This window comes from Oncorhynchus gorbuscha, linkage group LG04, assembly GCF_021184085.1.
Source record: "Oncorhynchus gorbuscha isolate QuinsamMale2020 ecotype Even-year linkage group LG04, OgorEven_v1.0, whole genome shotgun sequence".
NCBI lineage: Eukaryota > Metazoa > Chordata > Actinopteri > Salmoniformes > Salmonidae > Oncorhynchus > Oncorhynchus gorbuscha.
The window spans coordinates 50,896,481-50,919,010 of record NC_060176.1 but is presented as its reverse complement, the minus strand read 5'-3'; the positions used below and the strand labels follow the sequence as shown (position 1 = coordinate 50,919,010).

General features: G+C 47.8%; 1 protein-coding gene across 4 annotated transcripts in view; it reads right to left on the bottom strand.

The window, feature by feature from the left end:
• LOC124034231 (ceramide transfer protein-like) overlaps positions 1-22,530 on the bottom strand; it is a 43,286-nt gene that overhangs the window by 1,890 nt on the left and 18,866 nt on the right. Inside the window, exons 4-15 of one of the 4 annotated variants that reach the window (XM_046347125.1) lie at positions 9,840-9,947; positions 8,674-8,812; positions 8,433-8,516; positions 6,578-6,735; positions 3,381-3,473; positions 2,994-3,080; positions 2,624-2,710; positions 1,779-1,856; positions 991-1,086; positions 517-649; positions 321-391; positions 95-223 (exon numbers count right to left, since the gene is read on the bottom strand). In XM_046347125.1, coding sequence (XP_046203081.1) covers positions 95-223; positions 321-391; positions 517-649; positions 991-1,086; positions 1,779-1,856; positions 2,624-2,710; positions 2,994-3,080; positions 3,381-3,473; positions 6,578-6,735; positions 8,433-8,516; positions 8,674-8,812; positions 9,840-9,947 — 1,263 coding nt within the window. Of the gene's footprint in view, positions 1-94; positions 224-320; positions 392-516; positions 650-990; positions 1,087-1,778; positions 1,857-2,623; positions 2,711-2,993; positions 3,081-3,380; positions 3,474-6,577; positions 6,736-8,432; positions 8,520-8,673; positions 8,813-9,839; positions 9,948-22,530 lie in introns of all 4 variants that reach the window. The other 3 variants (XM_046347124.1, XM_046347126.1, XM_046347127.1) reach the window with 3 other exon arrangements.

Here is a 22,530-nt window from a genome sequence, read left to right as displayed (position 1 = left end):
GACCCTTTACCCCTTCCAATGTGACATGGATCTCTAGCATCAGATGTTAAGAACATGCATGACAACAATCCCTGGGTGTGTCTGTGGAACTCACCTGGGCGTTGTCGTGATCTACAGAGAAGTTGCAGACCAGCCACGTGTCTGGGTCATTCTCATTGGTCGCCAGGATTTTCCTGATAGCTGATAGGTAGAGGACATCCCTCTGAGAGGCAGGCCATACTCTCTGAAACACAACCATTGGCTGTCAATCAAAGGTGACCTGTCCAAAGACAACCCGCCTGACCGACTACAGTGAACCTGAAGAACCAGCGGTATATTACCTTGTGTGTCTGGTAGACTATAACAGCATTGTCTGAGAGCGTCTCCACCACGTTAAAGTTTTCAATGGTGGCTGGAAGAGAAATCGAGCAAGACAGGACAAAAACAAAAAACAACATTTCAAGATGTGTGCAAATTAAGAAAACAAAAAGATGCTAATCTATGAAGTTAATCTGATGATGAAAGAGGCAGACTCACTCTCCCAGTCATTGCGTACATCCGTGTCCCAGAAGTAGTGGCACAACTCGTGTCCGGTCACACCCTTCACTGCATGGGTGGCTTTCAGAGGGTCCAGAACGATGCCGTTCTCCTCCACCTCTCTCCTGTACACCTGAGATAGCACACAGTCACTGACAGTAGCCATATTGGACCCATACACACCGACAGTAGCCATATTGGACCCATACACACCGACAGTAGCCATGTTGGACCCACACACACCGACAGTAGCCATATTGGACCCATACACACCGACAGTAGCCGTATTGGACCCATACACACCGACAGTAGCCATGTTGGACCCACACACACCGACAGTAGCCATATTGGACCCATACACACCGACAGTAGCCGTATTGGACCCATACACACACACACATCACTGTTCACGGTATGAGTGAGCGGGTAGGTAGTCTGTAGGTAGTCTTCTAGGCATGCAGGGGGCAGCCTCACCTTCATCTCGCCCTCCTCCACCACCAGCTGCCAGTTGGCGTCACCACCCATGTCCTGCAGGGAGTAGGTCATGTGATTCTGAACCACGTCCTCCACCTGAGACAGACAGTCAGACGTCAGATGTAGCGGGCCTGCAGTCACTGCGGTGTAGCAGTCTCTGCCTGAACTACATGCCACTATTAGAGAGACAGTATCACCGGGAGGGAGAAGAAGACAAGGTACAGGACATACAGACAGCACACTTGATGCTCACATTGCTGGGGTCCATGCCTGATCATGCAGTGAATGAGGGAGCGAGGGAGGGGTAACTACAGGAATCCAGTCGTGCATTGCATCCGCTGAGCTCAGATGGTGGTCAGGGGGCGTGGCCGTAGCTCTACACTCCCTCTCATGCTAGACACAATTCAATCCATATCATTGTGTTATGTCGATGACGAGGCCCCTTTTCAACGTTTTCGTGAATCTAAGCTGCCCTGTAGCTCAGCTTGCCTACACTGATAACAGATGTCTTCTAATCATTTTGCAAAAGGAATGAACATGGATTCGTCAAGGACAGCCCTGGACAGTGTGAAGACAGATCTCGGGGGTGGGGGTGGTGGGAGAAACACACTGAAGATGGAACGAGACAACGAGTTGAAGAACAGGTCATCAGTCAGTGTTGAAGCTATGTAGACAGCACAGTGTGTATTAGAGCTCCTAGTCATTCCCATGCAGCCAGTCTGTCAGTAGAGGGCAGTGTGCATCCACAGGGGGCTGGTGACACGCTAGCGGTGCAACACATACAGTACCTGTGCGCTGAATCTGTGAACATCATCTGAGGCACTGACTAATTCCACGGAGGACAGGGAGGAAGAGTAGCTATGGGGCTACGCGGCAGAGGAAGAGGGGGAGGAGTGGAGAGAAAGTGTGATGGGAGAGAGAGAGAACAGAGGAAAGGAGAGAGGGGGAGAAAGAAAGAGGAGGAGAGAAATAAAGAGGGGGAGGAGTGGAGAGAAAGTGTGATGGGAGAGAGAGAACAGAGGAAAGGAGAGAGGGGGAAAAGGGGAGAAAGAAAGAGGAGGAGAGAAAGAAAGAGGTGAGGGGGAGAAAGAGGAGAGAAAAAACATCCAGGGAATGAGACCCAGGATACCGCCACATGTGAAAGACGAGCAGAGAGGGTTTATACCACCCGTCACTACATGAGAGGGTTACCCAAAACAAAACAGACTAAATCAATACGAGAGGTCAATAGAAACCCAGTGTAAAACAACCTGTCTGGAGAGTAGAGGAAATCCCACACAAACACCACTAGAGAAAGGCCCAGTAAGAATACCCATGTTGGAAAACATATCAAACCAACACACACACACACACACACACACACACACACACACACACACACACACACACACACACACACACACACACACACACACACACACACACACACACACACGATCTCAGATGTCTCTCTATGTGGCCTACAGAGGAGAAGACACCAATAGCCATGTACTGGCAGGCCTGTTACAGTGAAACAGCTTCATAGTGAGAGGGAAGAATGTCAGAGACAAACCATATCAACTGAACAGACTTGACTGTGCTAAATGCTCTGGTGACACGCTGTCATATTTAGTTGGTCTGTGTGTGCGAGTACCTGTTTGGCAAAGCGGTGTGTTCCGATGACGGAGTATGCGTCTCCAGGGGGGACGGGGGTCAGTCTGGGTATCCTCACCTTCTCTGACTGACATGGAGGAGGAACACACAACCAGACATCAACACCACATTACTCAGAATGCTCAGGTTGTCCAATTTAAAATACAATTTACACAAAAAAATATATAATATGTACTTTTATTTATTATTTTTTTATTTTTTTTAATCGCTCACACCTCTAGGTCCAACAAATACATGCTAGATCTGAAAGGAAAGGATTTCTCTGCAGTAGGAAAGGTGGACAACCCACCATATTGCTTTTCCCTCTAGAAGCTGCTCAGATCTACATAGAATGTAGAAGTGTAACCTACCTGTTCCTCTATCTTGTCTTGTCTGTCCAGGGCAGCTTCCACCGCATCAAAGAACTCCTCCTCATTGATGAGGCTGTTAGGACCCTCCTGTAGAAACACCACAGTCAGACAGACGTACTGCTTCCAGGTCAGGATGTAGCATCTAGTAGCCAAATCAATCTCATGCAACAGGAATCAATGCCCCGCAATCTGACGGTGAAATACCCACCATGACTAATACAATGTCAAAACCATGAGCCGCAAGATGTCCAGTATAGATACTAGACTAGAAAATGATGAGCCAGTGGTAAAACATGACTAAGGTCACTCATGTGGTTCCAGTAAACATCATCACTACAGGTGGAAGTGTCAAGAGTGTCTGCAGTTTGAAAGGTTTGGAATTATTACCTCGTAGTCGGGGCCTCCGTAGTGAGATTTCTTCTTCAGTTCACTCAAGGCCGACTTGTAGGCATCCTCCACCCTCCTCCTCTTCTCCAGCTCCTGAACACGCACACACACACACACACACACACACTTCAACTGGAAGGAACACTGTTCTTGTAGAGCATGCGTTTATGGTAGGATAAGTCTCGCTAGTTTAAAATTAAACATAGAAAGGTAGTTATCAAGCTGGTTAAAAAGCCCATAATCAACCACAGTTGTCAATGCCAACAACCCTGAACTTTCAGAGGATGAACAGAAAACAAGCGTTGCTGGAGATAATCTTATTACACTTATCTTAAAATAGTCTAGTTCACAAAAGAGTTCTCAACCCTGACCCCGTTGGTGTGTGTGTGTGTGTGTGTGTGTTCTCTCTGTACATCAGCACACTGTGATCCAGGCCTACATACCAGCCAGCCAGCCAGCAGACGCCTGGGAGTTTATTTCTGCTCAAACTGGTTTAACCTCCAGTCTCAAGCTCCACCACAGGCAAGTAAAACTGACTCAAGACAAGAGAGTCTCGCCTTTGTCTGGCAACCCCTGAGACGAGCTCACTGTGCCCCATCTATGTGTACTAAACCTGGCCGACCGGCCTGAGAACCTGTCACAAGGAGTGTGGAGAGAGAGAGAGAGAGAGAGAGGAGCGCAAAGTGTTACGAGATGGACCACGACAGTACTGATTCATCTCTACCCCAGGTCCATTACATACTGTACTGACGAAGGATAGAAAGAACGTGTACCTTCGGAATGAAGATCTCCACCTCGAAACGAACAGATCTGTCAAACTAGTGAATAAACCCCATTGTCATACACTACCACTTTGTAACAATTGCAAATACATACAAATACAACTACAAATATGAACTAGAATAGTGGAGGGAAGGAGAAAACTGAAGTAGAGCAGTTAGTTCTGGTTCTAGGTTCCATTTAGAGTGTATTCCAATCCACTGTGGAGTGTAGTAACCATAGCAGAGACCTAGGCCCACACCTACTGTAAAGAAGAAGCTGCATGTCTGTAGTGGGATCCATCTCCGGCCATCGTATTTCATGAAGTCGGCCCCCAAGCGTAACGAGGGCTTCCAGGAAGACAGACTGTACCAAGACGTCCGAGCAGTCATCCTACTACGAAGTCCAGTCTGTGTGTTGGTGTGTGTCCCGTCCTGTGACGCTCTCTCTCTGATCCACATGGGTTACGCTCAAGACACACACCCGGCCACGCTAGTGTCAATCCGGTAGCATCAGCCAACTGCAGCCTGTTCCTACCTTTTTTGGGGGTTGGGCAACTTGCCTTGGGAATAAGATGGAAGAACTGGTTTTTCAACAGCTGAGCAGGGTGAGGATGTGGAGCTTTGTCATGCGCCTGATGCATAGTAGCGGGCGGATACCAACAGACTGCAGTATCTACAAACTCCAATCTAAATTCTTAATCCATTCATATCCCCATTAAAACCTTACATTACAGAAATGCAGCCAGGGCTCCAGACTAACGTTTTCCACTGGTGGCGTTGGTGCTACAAACGATCTCAGTTAAATGGTACCCGCACATGATTTGGTCGTAGCGCGCCGATAATGACCTGAGTCGCAGCGCGCCGATAATGACCCGAGTCGCAGCGCGCCGATAATGACCTGAGTCTCATATAACGTACCTGCATTCCGTACAGAACCAGGCTAGTAATGACTAGCCATATTTCAAGTCAACATGCCCTCGCAGTGCTCGACATTCAGGTACATTTGCCAGTGGCTCATTGGCCCAATTCCAATTGAAAGCTACCGGCCCGAATGACAAGAATACGTTATCTTTCATTTGTGGGCTGAACAAGTAGCCTAAAGCCTATAATGACCTACCATCCATACACAAATAATGACCTTTTATTATGACAATATCATATTTACATTGATTGTCTGGAGGGAAGAAATGAAACTGTAGCGCCATCTCATAAAGCTTGTTACTTGTTAGAGATCTGAACGGTCACTACAGTCACTACAGGGCCCTATAAAATCACTTTCATGTTTCGGCCAATTCAGTTTTCCCAGTTTAATTTTCCCTGTGAGTTCTCAGATGTTTTCACACTCAAATTACTTTCTGTTTTTCAACAACAAATGTGATGTTCTAAGTCCACAACAATCCTTAAACCACCTCAGGAGAGGGGGGGGGGTATAGTTAAAATAATATAACATATTAATTTTAAGCCCTTTAAATTGAGCACCTAGGAAGATGCCATTATGTTTGGCTACTAGTGTTTTGTACTGTGTAACGTACAGTGTAGGCTACATGTGATGGCAGAGTTTACTAAACAAATGCCCCGTGATTGATACAAATCACCATGATACCATTCACTTTGCAGGCAACATTTAACTGAGAAAACCTTAAGAAATGTTCACTCAAACAGGGCATGATGACCGAATTGTGCATCGCAAAGATTCAACCAAGACTTTTTGAATACCTGGTCTGCATACCCATCGTTACACACCCATTGCTGTTTGAATACATCTTGATAATAACATTTTAAAAAGTGAAATGTGAATCAAAAACTAAATGCGACCAGCTACATTTTCTTCACTGACACCCAAGCGACCGATGTCGCACTGCCAAGGCAAATGCTCAAAATGAGTGTTTTTGGCGCAGTTTTGAGCCCTGGCAGCTGAAGGGTGGTTTATTTCATGCAATGTCTAAATAAACAGTCAAACACTACCTTCAGAAGCAGGAGTGTCGTGAAAGGTGTTTAACAAGTGTCTTCACTACAAAGTGCTTTCAGAAAGAATGTCAACCTGGTCATTCAACAGATCACATGAGAGCCTAACAGAATGTAAATCCACCATGATCTCCCCTGAAAAGTTGAATTCTTTACAAATGATCTACTTGCCTATTATTGCACAACAGTGTGGCCTATCTCGGCTGGGTGGGGCATTGACGGGATCCACCAATCCCATCCAGTTACATGAACCTTGGCATGAGAGGTGTACGGTCTGCTCATTGGCTAAAACCATAAACACACCAGTCCACTTCTATTTTACCCGCCGGGTTGATTGACAACGCTTACTCTTCTGCAACAACAACCTGACTGGGGAAGAGTTTCCATGGGAGGTGAGGGGTTGAACTCTTCCAGTGACCTTGGCTAAAGAAGACATGTGATTGGCTATGGAAGCAGTAGGCTGTGACATACCTTGTCCAGCCTCTTCTGCCAGCTGTCCTCCCTCTTCACCATGAGCTCGATGCAGTGGGACAGGGTAGACAGGATCCCAGCTGTAGTGGCCTTAAACGTGATGGCCTCGCCCTTAAAATCGATCCCATTCATGCCCTTAGGACTGGCAGGGAGAAACACTGAGAACAAAAAGAGAGCGAGAGACTATTAGATGGAGGAAAAAAAAAAACTGATAAATATTTTGATGCACAACACGCAAATTCTACACAAACACACATTTGGGACGAGAACACGGTCATCCACAGTGCAGCACCCCTAGAGCTATTTAGGGGTCAAGAGCCTTCCTCAAAGGAACTGCTATGAGTAGTAGCAACTCCAGTAGTAGTTACTATAAGTGTGATTATATACACCAGGTAGTTTGGGTCCTGATTGGCTGAAAGCTGTGGTATATCAGGCAACATACCCTGGGTATGACGCAAAACTACTAGTTTACATTGGTAACCAGTTTATAGGCACCTCAGAGTTGGTGGTATATGGCCAATATACCACGGCTAAGGGCTATATCCAGGCACTCCGTGTTGTGTCGTGCATAAGAACCCCCCTTAGCCGTGGTATATCGGCCATATATAGTGCATTTGAAAGTATTCAGACCCCTTCACTTTTTGTTACGTTACAGCCTTATTCTAAAATCGATTAAATTGTCGTCTTTTCTCATCAATCTACACAATGACAAAGCAAAAACAAGTTTTCTAGAAATATTACATTTACATAAGTATTCAGACCCTTTACTCTGTACTTTGTGTACTTTGTTGAAGCACCTTTGGCAGTGATTACAACCTCAAGTCTTCTTGGCTATGACGCTACAAGCTTGGCACACCTGTATTTGGAGAGTTTCTCCCATTCTTCTTTGCAGATCCTCTCAAGCTTTATCAGGCTGGATGGTGAGTGTCGCTGCACAACTATTTTCAGGTCTCTCCAGAGATGTTCGACCAGGTTCAAGTCCGGGCTCAGGCTGGGCCACTCAAAGACATTCAGAGACTTGTCCTGAAGCCACTCCTGTGTTGTCTTGGCTATGTGCTTAGGGCGTTGTCCTGTTGGAAGGTGAACCTTTGCCACTGTTTGAGGTTCTGAGCCCTCTGGAGCAGGTTTTCATCAAGGATCTCTCTGTACTTTGCTCTGTTCATCTTTCCCTCTATCCTGACGAGTCTCCCAGTCCCTGCCTCTGAAATACATCCCCACAGCATGGTGCTGCCACCACCATGCTTCACCGTAACGATGATGCCAGGTTTCCTCCAGACGTGACACTTGGCATTCAGGCCAATCTTGGTTTCATCAGAACAGAGAATATTGTTTCTCATGGTCAGTGTCCTTTAGGTGCCTTTTGGCAAACTCCATGCGGGCTGTCATGTGCCTTTTACTGAGGAGTAGCTCCGTCTGGTCACTCGACCATAAAGGTGGGACCTTATACAGACAGTTGTGTGCCTTTCCAAATCATGTCCAATCAATTGAATTTACCACAGTTGGACTCCATTCAAGTTGTAGAAACATATCAAGGATGATCAATGGAAACAGGATGCACCTGAGCTCCAATTTGTGTAAATAAAGTATCAGTTTTTTATTTTTAATAAAATGTGCAAAAATGTCTAAAAACGTGTTTTTCCACTTGGTCATTATGGGGTATTGTGATGTCATTCTGCGGTATTGTGATGTCATTATGCAGTATTGTGTGTAGATTGATAAGGGAAAAATGTATCAATTTTAGAATAAGGCTGTAACGTAACAAAATGTGGAAAAAGTGAAGGTGCCCGAATACTTTCCAAATGCACTGTACCACCCCCCCATGGGCCTTATTGCTTAAACCTACACTGTTACTCACACTTCTCTCTGCTGCCGTTGTTGTTGTGAAGGCCGTCACCATTGGGACGCGTGCTGGTGGGAAAGTCATCTTCATCCTCCTCCACTACTGGAAACGACAAACAAGAGTCCATCACTGATCTACCTCCTGGGGAACCACTAGGCAGGTGTGGTATTTACACCATAGAAGTACAGAGCAAATGCATCTCTGTGACAGAGGCAGTTGTAATGATTATTCAGCAGACGTTTCTTGTCATTTGTACCTTTGTCTCTCTGGAACTCGTCCTTGGAGACGCCGTCTGCGCAGCCGTCAAAGTACTTCTGCAGCGTGTCCACCTGTCTGCACAGGATGTCTCTGAACGTCTCCATCTCCGCCAGCTTCTCCCGCAGGCTGTGGCCCTGCTGGTCCAACACCACACACAAACACACACAGGGGTTCACCGTTACATGGGAAAATAATTCAACAATCATGCATTGGGAATGAACGGGAGGGCTGACGACGTCAGGGTTTTCTAATCCTGGTCCCAGTTCTTCAGAAATGGTCTAAAAATCGGATTTCGGCAATTGTATAGGATTAAATGTTAGAACTGGGTTTCCAAACTGAAAAAGGAGATTCGGATCCTTCGGATAGGGATTCAGTAATCCAATTAGACCTTTCAATCAGGATCAAATGTTGTTTGAGTTTTTCAATTCAAGGGTAGTGATTAGAATAGTTTTGATGATAAACATCTGGATTATCTCCATCCCACTGGAAGGGTGGATTCAGAAAGGTGAAAGGCTCTACAACCAAGAAATGTCAAATGTAACTAGGTGAGGTTAAAAAAAACTTTCTTACAATTTAAAAACCAAAAGGTTCATCATGTTCAATTGACGGCAGTATAGGCAGTTATATTGAGAAGAGTCAAATAAATGCATCCACTTACTTATAAGTGATATGCAGGCTCTATTATTTGTAATTAAGGTAGCTTTATTCATGTAGTTTACTCATCTCTGTTTCCCTATGACAGTGTAGAAGTTCAACCACAACCTGTCCAGTAGATTGTAAAGTGTAGGTGTAGTCAAAAGCACTGGGGGGAAAAAACGGATTCTGTGATCTTGATATTGTGGTATCTGGATCAGAATGATTTTATCAGTTTATTTTTTTATGATAAACTTGCTTTTATTTTTATACAAAAAAATAGCTAGATGGATCTGATCCGGGATGGCAAAAAAGGAGGATGACAGAATCCGATTAAACGTTTTGACAAACTGGGCCCAGGGGACCCAAAAGGGGTGTACATTTGACCCCCACCCCCCAGCACTATACACCTGATCCTGGGCAAAAAGTAAAATGTGCCCCCCTTTGGGTCCCCAGGACCAGGATTAAGAAACACTGGCCTAGATCTTTCCAGGGGCTGTAATTTCAAACAGTGTTGTGGTGGTAGTTTACCTTGAAGGAGGAGGTGGAGGTGGCGGAGAAGCCACTGGCAGCGGAGGTGAGAGACAGCATGGAACCATGACGCCTCAGACTGGACTCTGAACCATACCCCGACTCCACCTGGAGAAAGGGAGGGAGGGGTAGGATAACACCTCAGATCAGTCTGCATAGTAATGAGAACATAACCCCAGCCAAAGAATAGACACAGAGTGGAGTAAATCAAACCCAGAGAAACAGGATGTGTACAGAGAGAAATAGGCCTATATGAAAGAAGGGGGGACAGGAATACTGACTATGCCTAACCCATGTTACCCAATAGGTTTGGAGCAGGGTTTCCGTCAGGAAAATTTGTAGCAGGACAACAATTTTCATTTACCGGACATTTCAGAAATTGACCAGACATCCACGTGCATCGGGTGCGTAACGCATTAGGGTGTCCACCTACGGTGCTCAAAATCACATTTACATTATTGGAATTCATTTGAAACAGAATAGAAATGAGCCTGTCAAGTTAGAATGATGTTCTTATACCAAGATGACTGATTTTATTGAAAAGCAAAACATTTCCTGTTATGTCTTCATTCCTGCTATAAATAATAAACCATAAAAAATAAAATAAAAACATTTAGCCAAGAAGAACAACTCACCAACACAGTAATAAAACAAAGTCAAAATATAATAATTGCATAATATAACTTACAAACGACGTGTCCTATGGGCTATTTGTATGAATGTTTTATTAATAAATAAAACAGCGGTTTTAAAAACTAGGCCGCTCTAATTTAATTTAGCCTAGGCATGAACATTTTAAATTAGGTCTAATAAATCAAACACCGCCGTCTACGAACACCAGGGCCAGCAGGCAGGTCACGGCTAGAAGGGATACAGCTTGTCAAATTAACGTCGGATTTGACTTTTCGTAACAGGTTAGGAGAATTAGGTTGAGGTTAGGAAAAGGGTTAGGGTTACCTAAAACGGCAAAAAATTATTTACATTTTTTTTGGGGGGGGGGTATGTTAATTTGACAAAAGCTGGAATCTCTTCTACCCATGACCGGGTCAGCCCTGCCCCTCTCCCGCTGTGATTCAGCACTGCAGCAGTGGAAAGAGGACACTCTAGGAGGCCTCAAAATAAAGAAATTATTAAACTGATGTTGGACATGCAAATTCAATATGTAAACACATTTTTTTAAAGGCTGGTTCATTGAAAGAAAGCTAATTTTACAATGCTCCCTGTAAAACGAGGCCCGCGCCATGCATCTATGAAAGCACTTCAAATTATATCTCACTCTTTTTACAGTTCTACTGGATGATGTTAAATGTTCTGTTGATTGTCATTTGAACTGTTGGGGGTCGTGTGTGAGCTACGTGGATTATTGATAACTCTGTTTCCTACTATAAGCGGTTGGCTGCCTAGTGGTTGCTACACAAACTAATGTAAATAGTTGGCAGCGATGTTTCGTTTCCAATTGAATAAGCTCAACTGAAATCAACCAATTAAGCATGGTACACATTACTACTCTAGTTGATCAATCCATTCCAAATCTTTATACTACACATGACACGGGCAGCATATGTTGATCTTGCCTAGGGCGGCAGCAGAATTGCTAGGACCGGGCCTGACAAACAACAATTTGCCTCTAATTTACTTGCGTTTGCAGCAGAGTGAGCAGCTGCTGTTGGGAAGTCAAAACTGTCCAACTCCTTGGAGAAGCTTGCATGGGGCATCAGCCTCCTTACTTTGTGCTCAAGAAGGCACGAACTGGAGGCCATCTGTTTTGGAGAACGAAGCCTCTCTTGGCGGGCACACTGGAAAAGGGAATAGGCCTAATCAACACAATCTTTGCCAAAGTTGCCCAGTCTGGTAAACACAGCCGAAGCCCCTTATGACAACCGCAAGTGTTTTACGTGAGGAAAAATAGAAAAACACTACACTAATTTCCAAGCAGCTTGAGGATTTATTAGCCTATGAAGTATGTCTTTGAAGTTGATATTTCAGTCAATGAATAAAAATCATTTTTGCAATGGATATTATCATCTTCATGGCTGGCATAAATTGTACTTACATTTATTTTTTTAAATCGGCTTTTCATATTTATTTTCTTACATTTACCAGCTAATGGAAACCCTGGATTGGAGGCCTATAGGAGGCTTGTCCAGGTGCATTGTATGCCTTGACGAGGAAGATATGACACACACCTCAAGTTTTTCCTGTTTGTACCACTTTCAACGGTCACCAACCAGTCGATCCGTTACACTCATCAGCAGTCAGGATGCAACATGTTAACACCTGTCCTGACTAGAGACTAGGAGCACAGTTCAGCTCGGTGGAGTGAAGAGCAGAATAATAGCACTTCAACAGTACTTAATTCCTCTCTGCTGTGATATTAAGTCTTCTTCTACTCTGCTCCCAACCCCTTGTTTGTTTGTGAAAAGCACAAGGTCAGTCAGCCAGAGTAGAACACCCCATTAGCTATTTTAGGGGTTAATTGCCTTGCTCAAGGGCACAACGGCAGGAGATGGTAACCTGCAATACATGGGATCTGAAAGCAGCAGCCTTCCGCTTGCAACTTCATATTCCGCTTGATTGTATTTCTTGGCCCTGGACTTGAACCAGCAACCTTCTGGCTACTGGTTGGCCTCTCACCCATTACCAGCAGGTGTCACAAGAGCATGTAACAGCAGCAAACACATTCCTCGGACAGGAAGGTGACAGACAGGAAGGTGACAGACAGGGGAGCAACATGTAGCCTGGCTGACGAGCAGACCCACGTGATAAACAGTGAGAGGAGTCCGTTGCTTTTGCCAGACAAAGCAACGGCTACATAACAGAAGGGGGGGGGGGATATCGAACTCAGGCATCAGGCAGTTGAGCGAATGCGCCACAGGAAGTCGGTGGCACCTGGATTGGGGAGCATGGGCTCGTAGTGACGGCCGGAGGAGAATGGCATCAAACACATCAGACACATGGTCTCCAGGTGTTTGACGCCATTCCATTCGCTCCGTTCCAGACATTACGATGAGCCGTTCTCCTCTCAGCAGCCTCCTGTGGAATGCACATCACCATGTTCACAGAGAAGTCCATCATCAATCTTATGAGGACGTCTTTTGATCGGAGTGAATGGCATACCATGACTGAATTAGAGTAAACAATCGGCCTAACTATTCAAAAGCATCTCCATTTGGCCTTTATGTCCTATTCCACTGTGCCCGAGACCAGGAAGTAGTTACATGTTACAGGTATAATCCATAGAAAGGTCCGATTGTAACAGAGCTGACAGACGTGTCCACACCACCGGAACGTTGGTTACATAACGGTAGATTATGGTTTTATACGGCATTCAAATTCACTTACAAACTAACTTCTACTGAGAAAAAAAGACGTGTAAAACAAAAGGCTAGGAGCTAGCATTCAACATTCCCTTATCCACATGCAACTATTATATTTACAATTAGCCATATACATCTACAAAAATGACATAAAAAGGACACAAGGCATTCTCTCAACGATAAACCCATTCAGTTTCAATACTAGTTTTGCATCAACCACAGCCCTCCCCCTTTACACGATGACTATACACACAGGGACCAATGAGACAATGTGCTTGATAATGAGGAGTAGCATGCAGCAGGCTAGCATAGCATACCAACACCAATTTACAGTCGGTCTGTGGTGAATCATTGAGGCTAGTAGCTCGTGCTGTGGCTAGCGCGCTAGCATGCTAACATCACACATAGTAAGTGCATGTGAAGAAGAGAGGAGACCGTTTTGGATCTGAAGCAGCCATCATGCTGACAAAGCTCCATTGAAGTTATTGATTGATTTGCTGGCAGCATGCCCTCCATCGTGCTAAAGGCAAGCCCACCATTCTGCCATTCCAGCAGCCAAAGCAGAACAGGACTCTTCTGCTGCAGTTGTCCTGCCGGCCGTCCGGCCTCATCACGGCCTCCGCCTGCTGCACCTTTCCACAACACTCCCACTCTTCCTGCAATGCCCAGGATGTAATCCAGTATTCCCAGACAGTGCCCTGCAGACAGGTCTCACTGTGGCACAGAGAGGAAGAGGAGGAAGAGATAAAGATGAGAAAAGCAGCGGCTCACCTCATGGAGCAGGAACAAAGGAATAGGGGGGGCGCCTCCTGAGGAGGAGCGGACTAAGAAGAGGAGCGAGGCGCTGTTTTCTCCTGCTTGTTAAGCAGACTGAGTGAGAGAGAGCAGCGAGAGCAGAGACCAGCCATGCCCAGATTGTTGTATGAGTGAGAGAGAGCAGCGAGAGACCAGCCATGCCCAGATTGTTGTATGAGTGAGAGAGAGCAGCGAGAGCAGCAAGAGACCAGCCATGCCCAGATTGTTGTATGAGTGAGAGAGAGCAGCGAGAGCAGAGAGAGAGCAGCCATGCCCAGATTGTATGAGAGAGAGAGCAGCGAGAGCAGAGAGACCAGACATGCCCAGATTGTTGTATGAGTGAGGGAGAGCAGCGAGAGCAGAGAGACCAGCCATGCCCAGATTGTTGTATGAGTGAGAGAGAGCAGAGAGAGACCAGCCATGTCCAGATTGTTGTATGAGTGAGAGAGAGCAGAGAGACCAGCCATGCCCAGATTGTTGTATGAGTGAGAGAGAGCAGCGAGAGCAGAGAGAGGCCAGCCATGCCCAGATTGTTGTAGGAGTGAGAGAGAGCAGCGAGAGCAGAGAGAGACCAGCCATGCCCAGATTGTTGTATGAGTGAGAGAGAGCAGCGAGAGCAGAGAGACCAGCCATGCCCAGATTGTTGTATGAGTGAGAGAGAGCAGAGAGACCAGCCATGCCCAGATTGTTGTATGAGTGAAAGAGAGCAGAGAGAGACCAGCCATGCCCAGATTGTTGTATGAGTGAGAGAGAGCAGAGAGAGACCAGCCATGCCCAGATTGTTGTATGAGTGAGAGAGAGCAGAGAGACCAGCCATGCCCAGATTGTTGTATGAGTGAGAGAGAGCAGCGAGAGCAGAGAGACCAGCCATGCCCAGATTGTTGTATGAGTGAGAGAGAGCAGAGAGAGACCAGCCATGCCCAGATTGTTGTAGGAGTGAGAGAGAGCAGCGAGAGCAGAGAGAGACCAACCATGCCCAGATTGTTGTATGAGTGAGAGAGAGCAGCGAGAGCAGAGAGAGACCAACCATGCCCAGATTGTTGTATGAGTGAGAGAGAGCAGCGAGAGCAGAGAGACCAGCCATGCCCAGATTGTTGTATGAGTGAGAGAGAGCAGAGAGACCAGCCATGCCCAGATTGTTGTATGAGTGAAAGAGAGCAGAGAGACCAGCCATGCCCAGATTGTTGTATGAGTGAAAGAGAGCAGAGAGAGACCAGCCATGCCCAGATTGTTGTATGAGTGAGAGAGAGCAGCGAGAGCAGAGAGACCAGCCATGCCCAGATTGTTGTATGAGTGAGAGAGAGCAGAGAGAGACCAGCCATGCCCAGATTGTTGTATGAGTGAGAGAGAGCAGAGAGAGACCAGCCATGCCCAGATTGTTGTATGAGTGAGAGAGAGCAGAGAGAGACCAGCCATGCCCAGATTGTTGTATGAGTGAGAGAGAGCAGAGAGAGACCAGCCATGCCCAGATTGTTGTATGAGTGAGAGAGAGCAGAGAGAGACCAGCCATGCCCAGATTGTTGTATGAGTGAGAGAGAGCAGAGAGAGACCAGCCATGCCCAGATGGTTGTATGAGTGAGAGAGAGCAGAGAGAGACCAGCCATGCCCAGATGGTTGTATGAGTGAGAGAGAGCAGAGAGAGACCAGCCATGCCCAGATGGTTGTATGAGTGAGAGAGAGCAGAGAGAGACCAGCCATGCCCAGATTGTTGTATGAGTGAGAGAGAGCAGAGAGAGACCAGCCATGCCCAGATTGTTGTATGAGTGAGAGAGAGCAGAGAGAGACCAGCCATGCCCAGATTGTTGTATGAGTGAGAGAGAGCAGAGAGAGACCAGCCATGCCCAGATTGTTGTATGAGTGAGAGAGAGCAGAGAGAGACCAGCCATGCCCAGATTGTTGTATGAGTGAGAGAGAGCAGAGAGACCAGCCATGCCCAGATTGTTGTATGAGTGAGAGAGAGCAGAGAGAGACCAGCCATGCCCAGATTGTTGTATGAGTGAGAGAGAGCAGAGAGAGACCAGCCATGCCCAGATTGTTGTATGAGTGAGAGAGAGCAGAGAGAGACCAGCCATGCCCAGATTGTTGTATGAGTGAGAGAGAGCAGAGAGACCAGCCATGCCCAGATTGTTGTATGAGTGAGAGAGAGCAGAGAGAGACCAGCCATGCCCAGATGGTTGTATGAGTGAGAGAGAGCAGAGAGAGACCAGCCATGCCCAGATGGTTGTATGAGTGAGAGAGAGCAGAGAGACCAGCCATGCCCAGATGGTTGTATGAGTGAGAGAGAGCAGAGAGAGACCAGCCATGCCCAGATTGTTGTATGAGTGAGAGAGAGCAGAGAGAGACCAGCCATGCCCAGATTGTTGTATGAGTGAGAGAGAGCAGAGAGAGACCAGCCATGCCCAGATTGTTGTATGAGTGAGAGAGAGCAGCGAGAGCAGAGAGAGACCAACCATGCCCAGATTGTTGTATGAGTGAGAGAGAGCAGCGAGAGCAGAGAGAGACCAGCCATGCCCAGATTGTTGTATGAGTGAGAGAGAGCAGAGAGAGACCAGCCATGCCCAGATTGTTGTATGAGTGAGAGAGAGCAGCGAGAGCAGAGAGAGACCAGCCATGCCCAGATTGTTGTATGAGTGAGAGAGAGCAGAGAGAGACCAGCCATGCCCAGATTGGTGTATGAGTGAGAGAGGAGCGGAGTCGTTCAAACACACCAGGGTTTTCCGTTAGTTGGCTTTTGGGCGATAAAAAAAAGCTTAAAAGTCGATTTAAAAAAAATATATATATAAAAATTGTTTTGTTTTTTAAATTACGTCAATGATGGCCAATTGTCCGGGAGAAGAAAACCCCCATTGCCAAATAATGCTTTTTAGCCTATTTTTTGATGGAAATGCCTTTGACTGGTCATGCTTATCGGTCTCTAGGTTCATTTGCATTATTTAGTGGAATGAAGTTGGCAGGGGTACAGTATATTAGTTATGCATCATATTTATCACACCCGTACAGCATGTACAACGAGGCTTTTGAGTGGAAAATGGGTCAGACAGGTGAGCCACTGCTACAGCAAACGGAAGGCAGGCTTCATCAGCGCGTCACACGCCACTTTGCAATGAGCTGGAGGCCATATGCATTTTGAAAACATGCACTTAAAATAGTTTGAAACCTTTTTACTACATCCAGATTTGACTACATATTTTAAAAAAGGCATGTCTCAACTTGCTTCAAAGTAGCCAAGCCAAAAATCAGCCCATAGGCACAATCCCAGACATATTAGTAACCCATGCAAAGTTGCTGCGTATTACAACTCCCCTCTTTCTAAAACTATAATGGATATTTGCATTTCTGTCACAAGAAACCGTTCGCAGGTGCGGTGCGCTTTTGACAAGGTATTTTGCAGTTAATTGCATTAATGGAACAAACAGTTGCATGTAGCCTACTGAAGTACAGCTCATTGCAGTTCTTCTAACGGCAATGAATAATATTTTAAGCTAAACGTTCTGATCTGTTGTGTCAGATTGTTTTTTTAATGTAACCTGGGATTAGTGGTTGTATGAATTTGTGATCCATCATTCCACAACTGTCCCAGAATCTGTTTGGGATAGGTCATTTCTTTGTCGACAAGCTGACCAATAGAATAGGTCAACCATTCTACCATGGGGAATAGTAGATTTACATAGGCTGGTTATTCAGCGGTTCGTTATTGGTCTTGTTGGCTGAGGAAAAGTACATGTGGACAGTTATTCTATCATTTTCAAAGTGCACATCAGAATTCGGTAAGGACCGCACATCTCTGCATGTTCTGTTAATATTAATTACCATCATCTAAATGTGATTCCTGTCATTCTGAGCATCGTAGGTGGACAACCTAATAAGGTTATGCATTCAATGCATATGGGCCCGGTTCATTTCTCAAAATGTCTTGGTGAAAACAGCAGCATCCACCTGGAGCTCAGTCTTATCCCCTTCAACTAACTACAAGCCTTCTCCCTTCCCTCCCTCCAACTACAAGCCTTCTCCCCTTCCAACTACAAGCCTTCTCCCCTTCCAACTACAAGCCTTCTCCCCTTCCAACTACAAGCCTTCTCCCCTTCCAACTACAAGCCTTCTCCCCTTCCAACTACAAGCCTTCTCCCCTTCCAACTACAAGCCTTCTCCCTTCCAACTACAAGCCTTCTCCCTTCCAACTACAAGCCTTCTCCCCTTCCAACTACAAGCCTTCTCCCCTTCCAACTACAAGCCTTCTCCCCTTCCAACTACAAGCCTTCTCCTTCCAACTACAAGCCTTCTCCCCTTCCAACTACAAGCCTTCTCCCCTTCCAACTACAAGCCTTCTCCCCTTCCAACTACAAGCCTTCTCCCCTTCCAACTACAAGCCTTCTCCCCTTCCAACTACAAGCCTTCTCCCCTTCCAACTACAAGCCTTCTCCCCTTCCAACTACAAGCCTTCTCCCCTTCCAACTACAAGCCTTCTCCCCTTCCAACTACAAGCCTTCCCTTCCAACTACAAGCCTTCTCCTTCCAACTACAAGCCTTCTCCTTCCAACTACAAGCCTTCTCCCCTTCCAACTACAAGCCTTCTCCCCTTCCCCTTCCAACTACAAGCCTTCTTCCCTTCCAACTACCCTTCCAACTACAAGCCTTCTCCCCTTCCAACTACAAGCCTTCTCCCTTCCAACTACAAGCCTTCTCCCCTTCCTTCTCCCCTTCCAACTACAAGCCTTCTCCCTTCCAACTACAAGCCTTCTCCCCTTCCCTCCCTTCAACTATAAGCCTTCTTCCCTTCCCTCCCTCCAACTACAAGCCTTCTCCCCTTCCCTCCCTTCAACTACAAGCCTTCTCCCCTTCCCTCCCTCCAACTACAAGCCTTCTCCCCTTCAACTACAAGCCTTCTCCCCTTCAACTACAAGCCTTCTCCCCTTCAACCAAGCCTTCTCCCCTTCCCTCCCTTCAACTACTAGTCTTCCCCCTCTCCCTTTCCTTCAACTACAAGTCCTCTCCCCCTCCCTTTCCTTCAACTATAAGCCTTCTTCCCTTCCCTCCCTCCAACTACAAGCCTTCTCCCCTTCCCTCCCTTCCAAGCCTTCTCCCTTCCCTCCCTTCAACTACAAGCCTTCTCCCCTTCCCTCCCTCCAACTACAAGCCTTCTCCCCTTCAACTACAAGCCTTCTCCCCTTCAACTACAAGCCTTCTCCCCTTCAACTACAAGCCTTCTCCCCTTCCCTCCCTTCAACTACTAGTCTTCCCCCCTCTCCCTTTCCTTCAACTACAAGTCCTCTCCCCCTCCCTTTCCTCCAACTACAAGCCTTCTCCCTTCCACTACAAGCCTTCCCCCTTCCCTCCCTTCAACTATAAGCCTTCTTCCCTTCCCTCCTCCAACTACAAGCCTTCTCCCCTTCCCTCCCTTCAACTACAAGCCTTCTCCCCTTCCCTCCCTTCAACTACAAGCCTTCTCCCCTTCCCTCCCTCCAACTACAAGCCTTCTCCCCCTCCAACTACAAGCCTTCTCCCTTCAACTACAAGCCTTCTCCCCTTCAACTACAAGCCTTCTCCCCTTCAACTACAAGCCTTCTTCCTTCAACTACAAGCCTTCTCCCCTTCAACTACAAGCCTTCTCCCCTTCAACTACAAGCCTTCTCCCTCCCCTCCCTCCAACTACAAGCCTTCTCCCCTCCCCTCCCTCCAACTACAAGCCTTCTCCCCTCCCCTCCCTCCAACTACAAGCCTTCTCCCCCTCCCTCCCTCCAACTACAAGCCTTCTCCCCTCCCCTCCCTCCAACTACAAGCCTTCTCCCTCCCCTCCCTCCAACTACAAGCCTTCTCCCCTCCCCTCCCTCCAACTACAAGCCTTCTCCCCTCCCCTCCCTCCAACTACAAGCCTTCTCCCTCCCCTCCCTCCAACTACAAGCCTTCTCCCCTCCCCTCCCTCCAACTACAAGCCTTCTCCCCTCCCCTCCCTCCAACTACAAGCCTTCTCCCCTCCCCTCCCTCCAACTACAAGCCTTCTCCCCTCCCCTCCCTCCAACTACAAGCCTTCTCCCCTTCCACTACAAGCCTTCTCCCCTTCCAACTACAAGCCTTCTCCCCTTCCAACTACAAGCCTTCTCCCCTTCCAACTACAAGCCTTCTCCCCTTCCAACTACAAGCCTTCTCCCCTTCCAACTACAAGCCTTCTCCCCTTCCAACTACAAGCCTTCTCCCCTTCCAACTACAAGCCTTCTCCCCTTCCAACTACAAGCCTTCTCCCCTTCCAACTACAAGCCTTCTCCCCTTCCAACTACAAGCCTTCTCCCCTTCCCTCCCTCCAACTACAAGCCTTCTCCCCTTCCCTCCCTCCCTCCAACTACAAGCCTTCTCCCCTTCCCTCCCTCCCTCCAACTACAAGCCTTCTCCCCTTCCCTCCCTCCAACTACAAGCCTTCTCCCCTTCCCTCCCTCCAACTACAAGCCTTCTCCCCTTCAACTACAAGCCTTCTCCCCTTCAACTACAAGCCTTCTCCCCTTCAACTACAAGCCTTCTCCCCCCCTCCCTCCAACTACAAGCCTTCTCCCCCTCCCCTCCCTCCAACTACAAGCCTTCTCCCCTCCCCTCCCTCCAACTACAAGCCTTCTCCCCTCCCCTCCCTCCAACTACAAGCCTTCTCCCCTCCCCTCCCTCCAACTACAAGCCTTCTCCCCTCCCCTCCCTCCAACTACAAGCCTTCTCCCCTCCCTCCAACTACAAGCCTTCTCCCCTCCCTCCAACTACAAGCCTTCTCCCCTCCCTCCAACTACAAGCCTTCTCCCCTCCCTCCAACTACAAGCCTTCTCCCCTCCCTCCAACTACAAGCCTTCTCCCCTCCCTCCAACTACAAGCCTTCTCCCCTCCCTCCAACTACAAGCCTTCTCCCCTTCCAACTACAAGCCTTCTCCCCTTCCAACTACAAGCCTTCTCCCCTTCCAACTACAAGCCTTCTCCCCTTCCAACTACAAGCCTTCTCCCCTTCCAACTACAAGCCTTCTCCCCTTCCAACTACAAGCCTTCTCCCCTTCCAACTACAAGCCTTCTCCCCTTCCCTCCCTTCAACTATAAGCCTTCTTCCCTTCCCTCCCTCCAACTACAAGCCTTCTCCCCTTCCCTCCCTTCAACTACAAGCCTTCTCCCCTTCCCTCCCTCCAACTACAAGCCTTCTCCCCTTCCCTCCCTCCAACTACAAGCCTTCTCCCCTTCAACTACAAGCCTTCTCCCCTTCCCTCCCTTCAACTACTAGTCTTCCCCCCTCTCCCTTTCCTTCAACTACAAGTCCTCTCCCCCTCCCTTTCCTTCAACTACAAGCCTTCTCCCCTTCCCTCCCTCCCTCCAACTACAAGCCTTCTCCCCTTCCCTCCCTCCCTCCAACTACAAGCCTTCTCCAACCCCTTCCCTCCCTCCCTCCAACTACAAGCCTTCTCCCCTCCAACTACAAGCCTTCTCCCCTCCCCTCCCTCCAACTACAAGCCTTCTCCCCTCCCCTCCCCTCCCTCCCAACTACAAGCCTTCTCCCCTCCCCTCCCCTCCCTCCAACTACAAGCCTTCTCCCTCCCCTCCCCTCCAACTACAAGCCTTCTCCCCTCCCTCCAACTACAAGCCTTCTCCCCTCCCTCCAACTACAAGCCTTCTCCCTCCCTCCAACTACAAGCCTTCTCCCCTCCCTCCAACTACAAGCCTTCTCCCCTCCCTCCAACTACAAGCCTTCTCCCCTCCCTTACAAGCCTTCTCCCCTCCCTGGCTAGTGCCTTCTCCCCTCCCTCCAACTACAAGCCTTCTCCCCTCCCTCCAACTACAAGCCTTCTCCCCTCCCTCCAACTACAAGCCTTCTCCCCTCCCCTCCCCTCCCTCCCAACTACAAGCCTTCTCCCCTCCCCTCCCCTCCCTCCAACTACAAGCCTCTCTCCCCCCTCCCTCCAACTACAAGCCTTCTCCCCTCCCTCCAACTACAAGCCTTCTCCCCTCCCTCCAACTACAAGCCTTCTCCCCTCCCTCCAACTACAAGCCTTCTCCCTCCCTCCAACTACAAGCCTTCTCCCCTCCCTCCAACTACAAGCCTTCTCCCCTCCCTCCAACTACAAGCCTTCTCCCCTCCCTCCAACTACAAGCCTTCTCCCCTCCCTCCAACTACAAGCCTTCTCCCCTCCCTCCAACTACAAGCCTTCTCCCCTCCCTCCAACTACAAGCCTTCTCCCCTCCCTCCAACTACAAGCCTTCTCCCCTCCCTCCAACTACAAGCCTTCCCCTCCTTCCAACTACAAGCCTTCTCCCCTTCCAACTACAAGCCTTCTCCCCTTCCAACTACAAGCCTTCTCCCCTTCCAACTACAAGCCTTCTCCCCTTCCAACTACAAGCCTTCTCCCCTTCCAACTACAAGCCTTCTCCCCTTCCAACTACAAGCCTTCTCCCCTTCCCTTCCCCAACTACAAGCCTTCTCCCCTTTTCCCCAACTATAAGCCTTCTTCCCTTCCCTCCCTCCAACTACAAGCCTTCTCCCCTTCCCTCCCTTCAACTACAAGCCTTCTCCCCTTCCCTCCCTTCAACTACAAGCCTTCTCCCCTTCCCTCCCTCCAACTACAAGC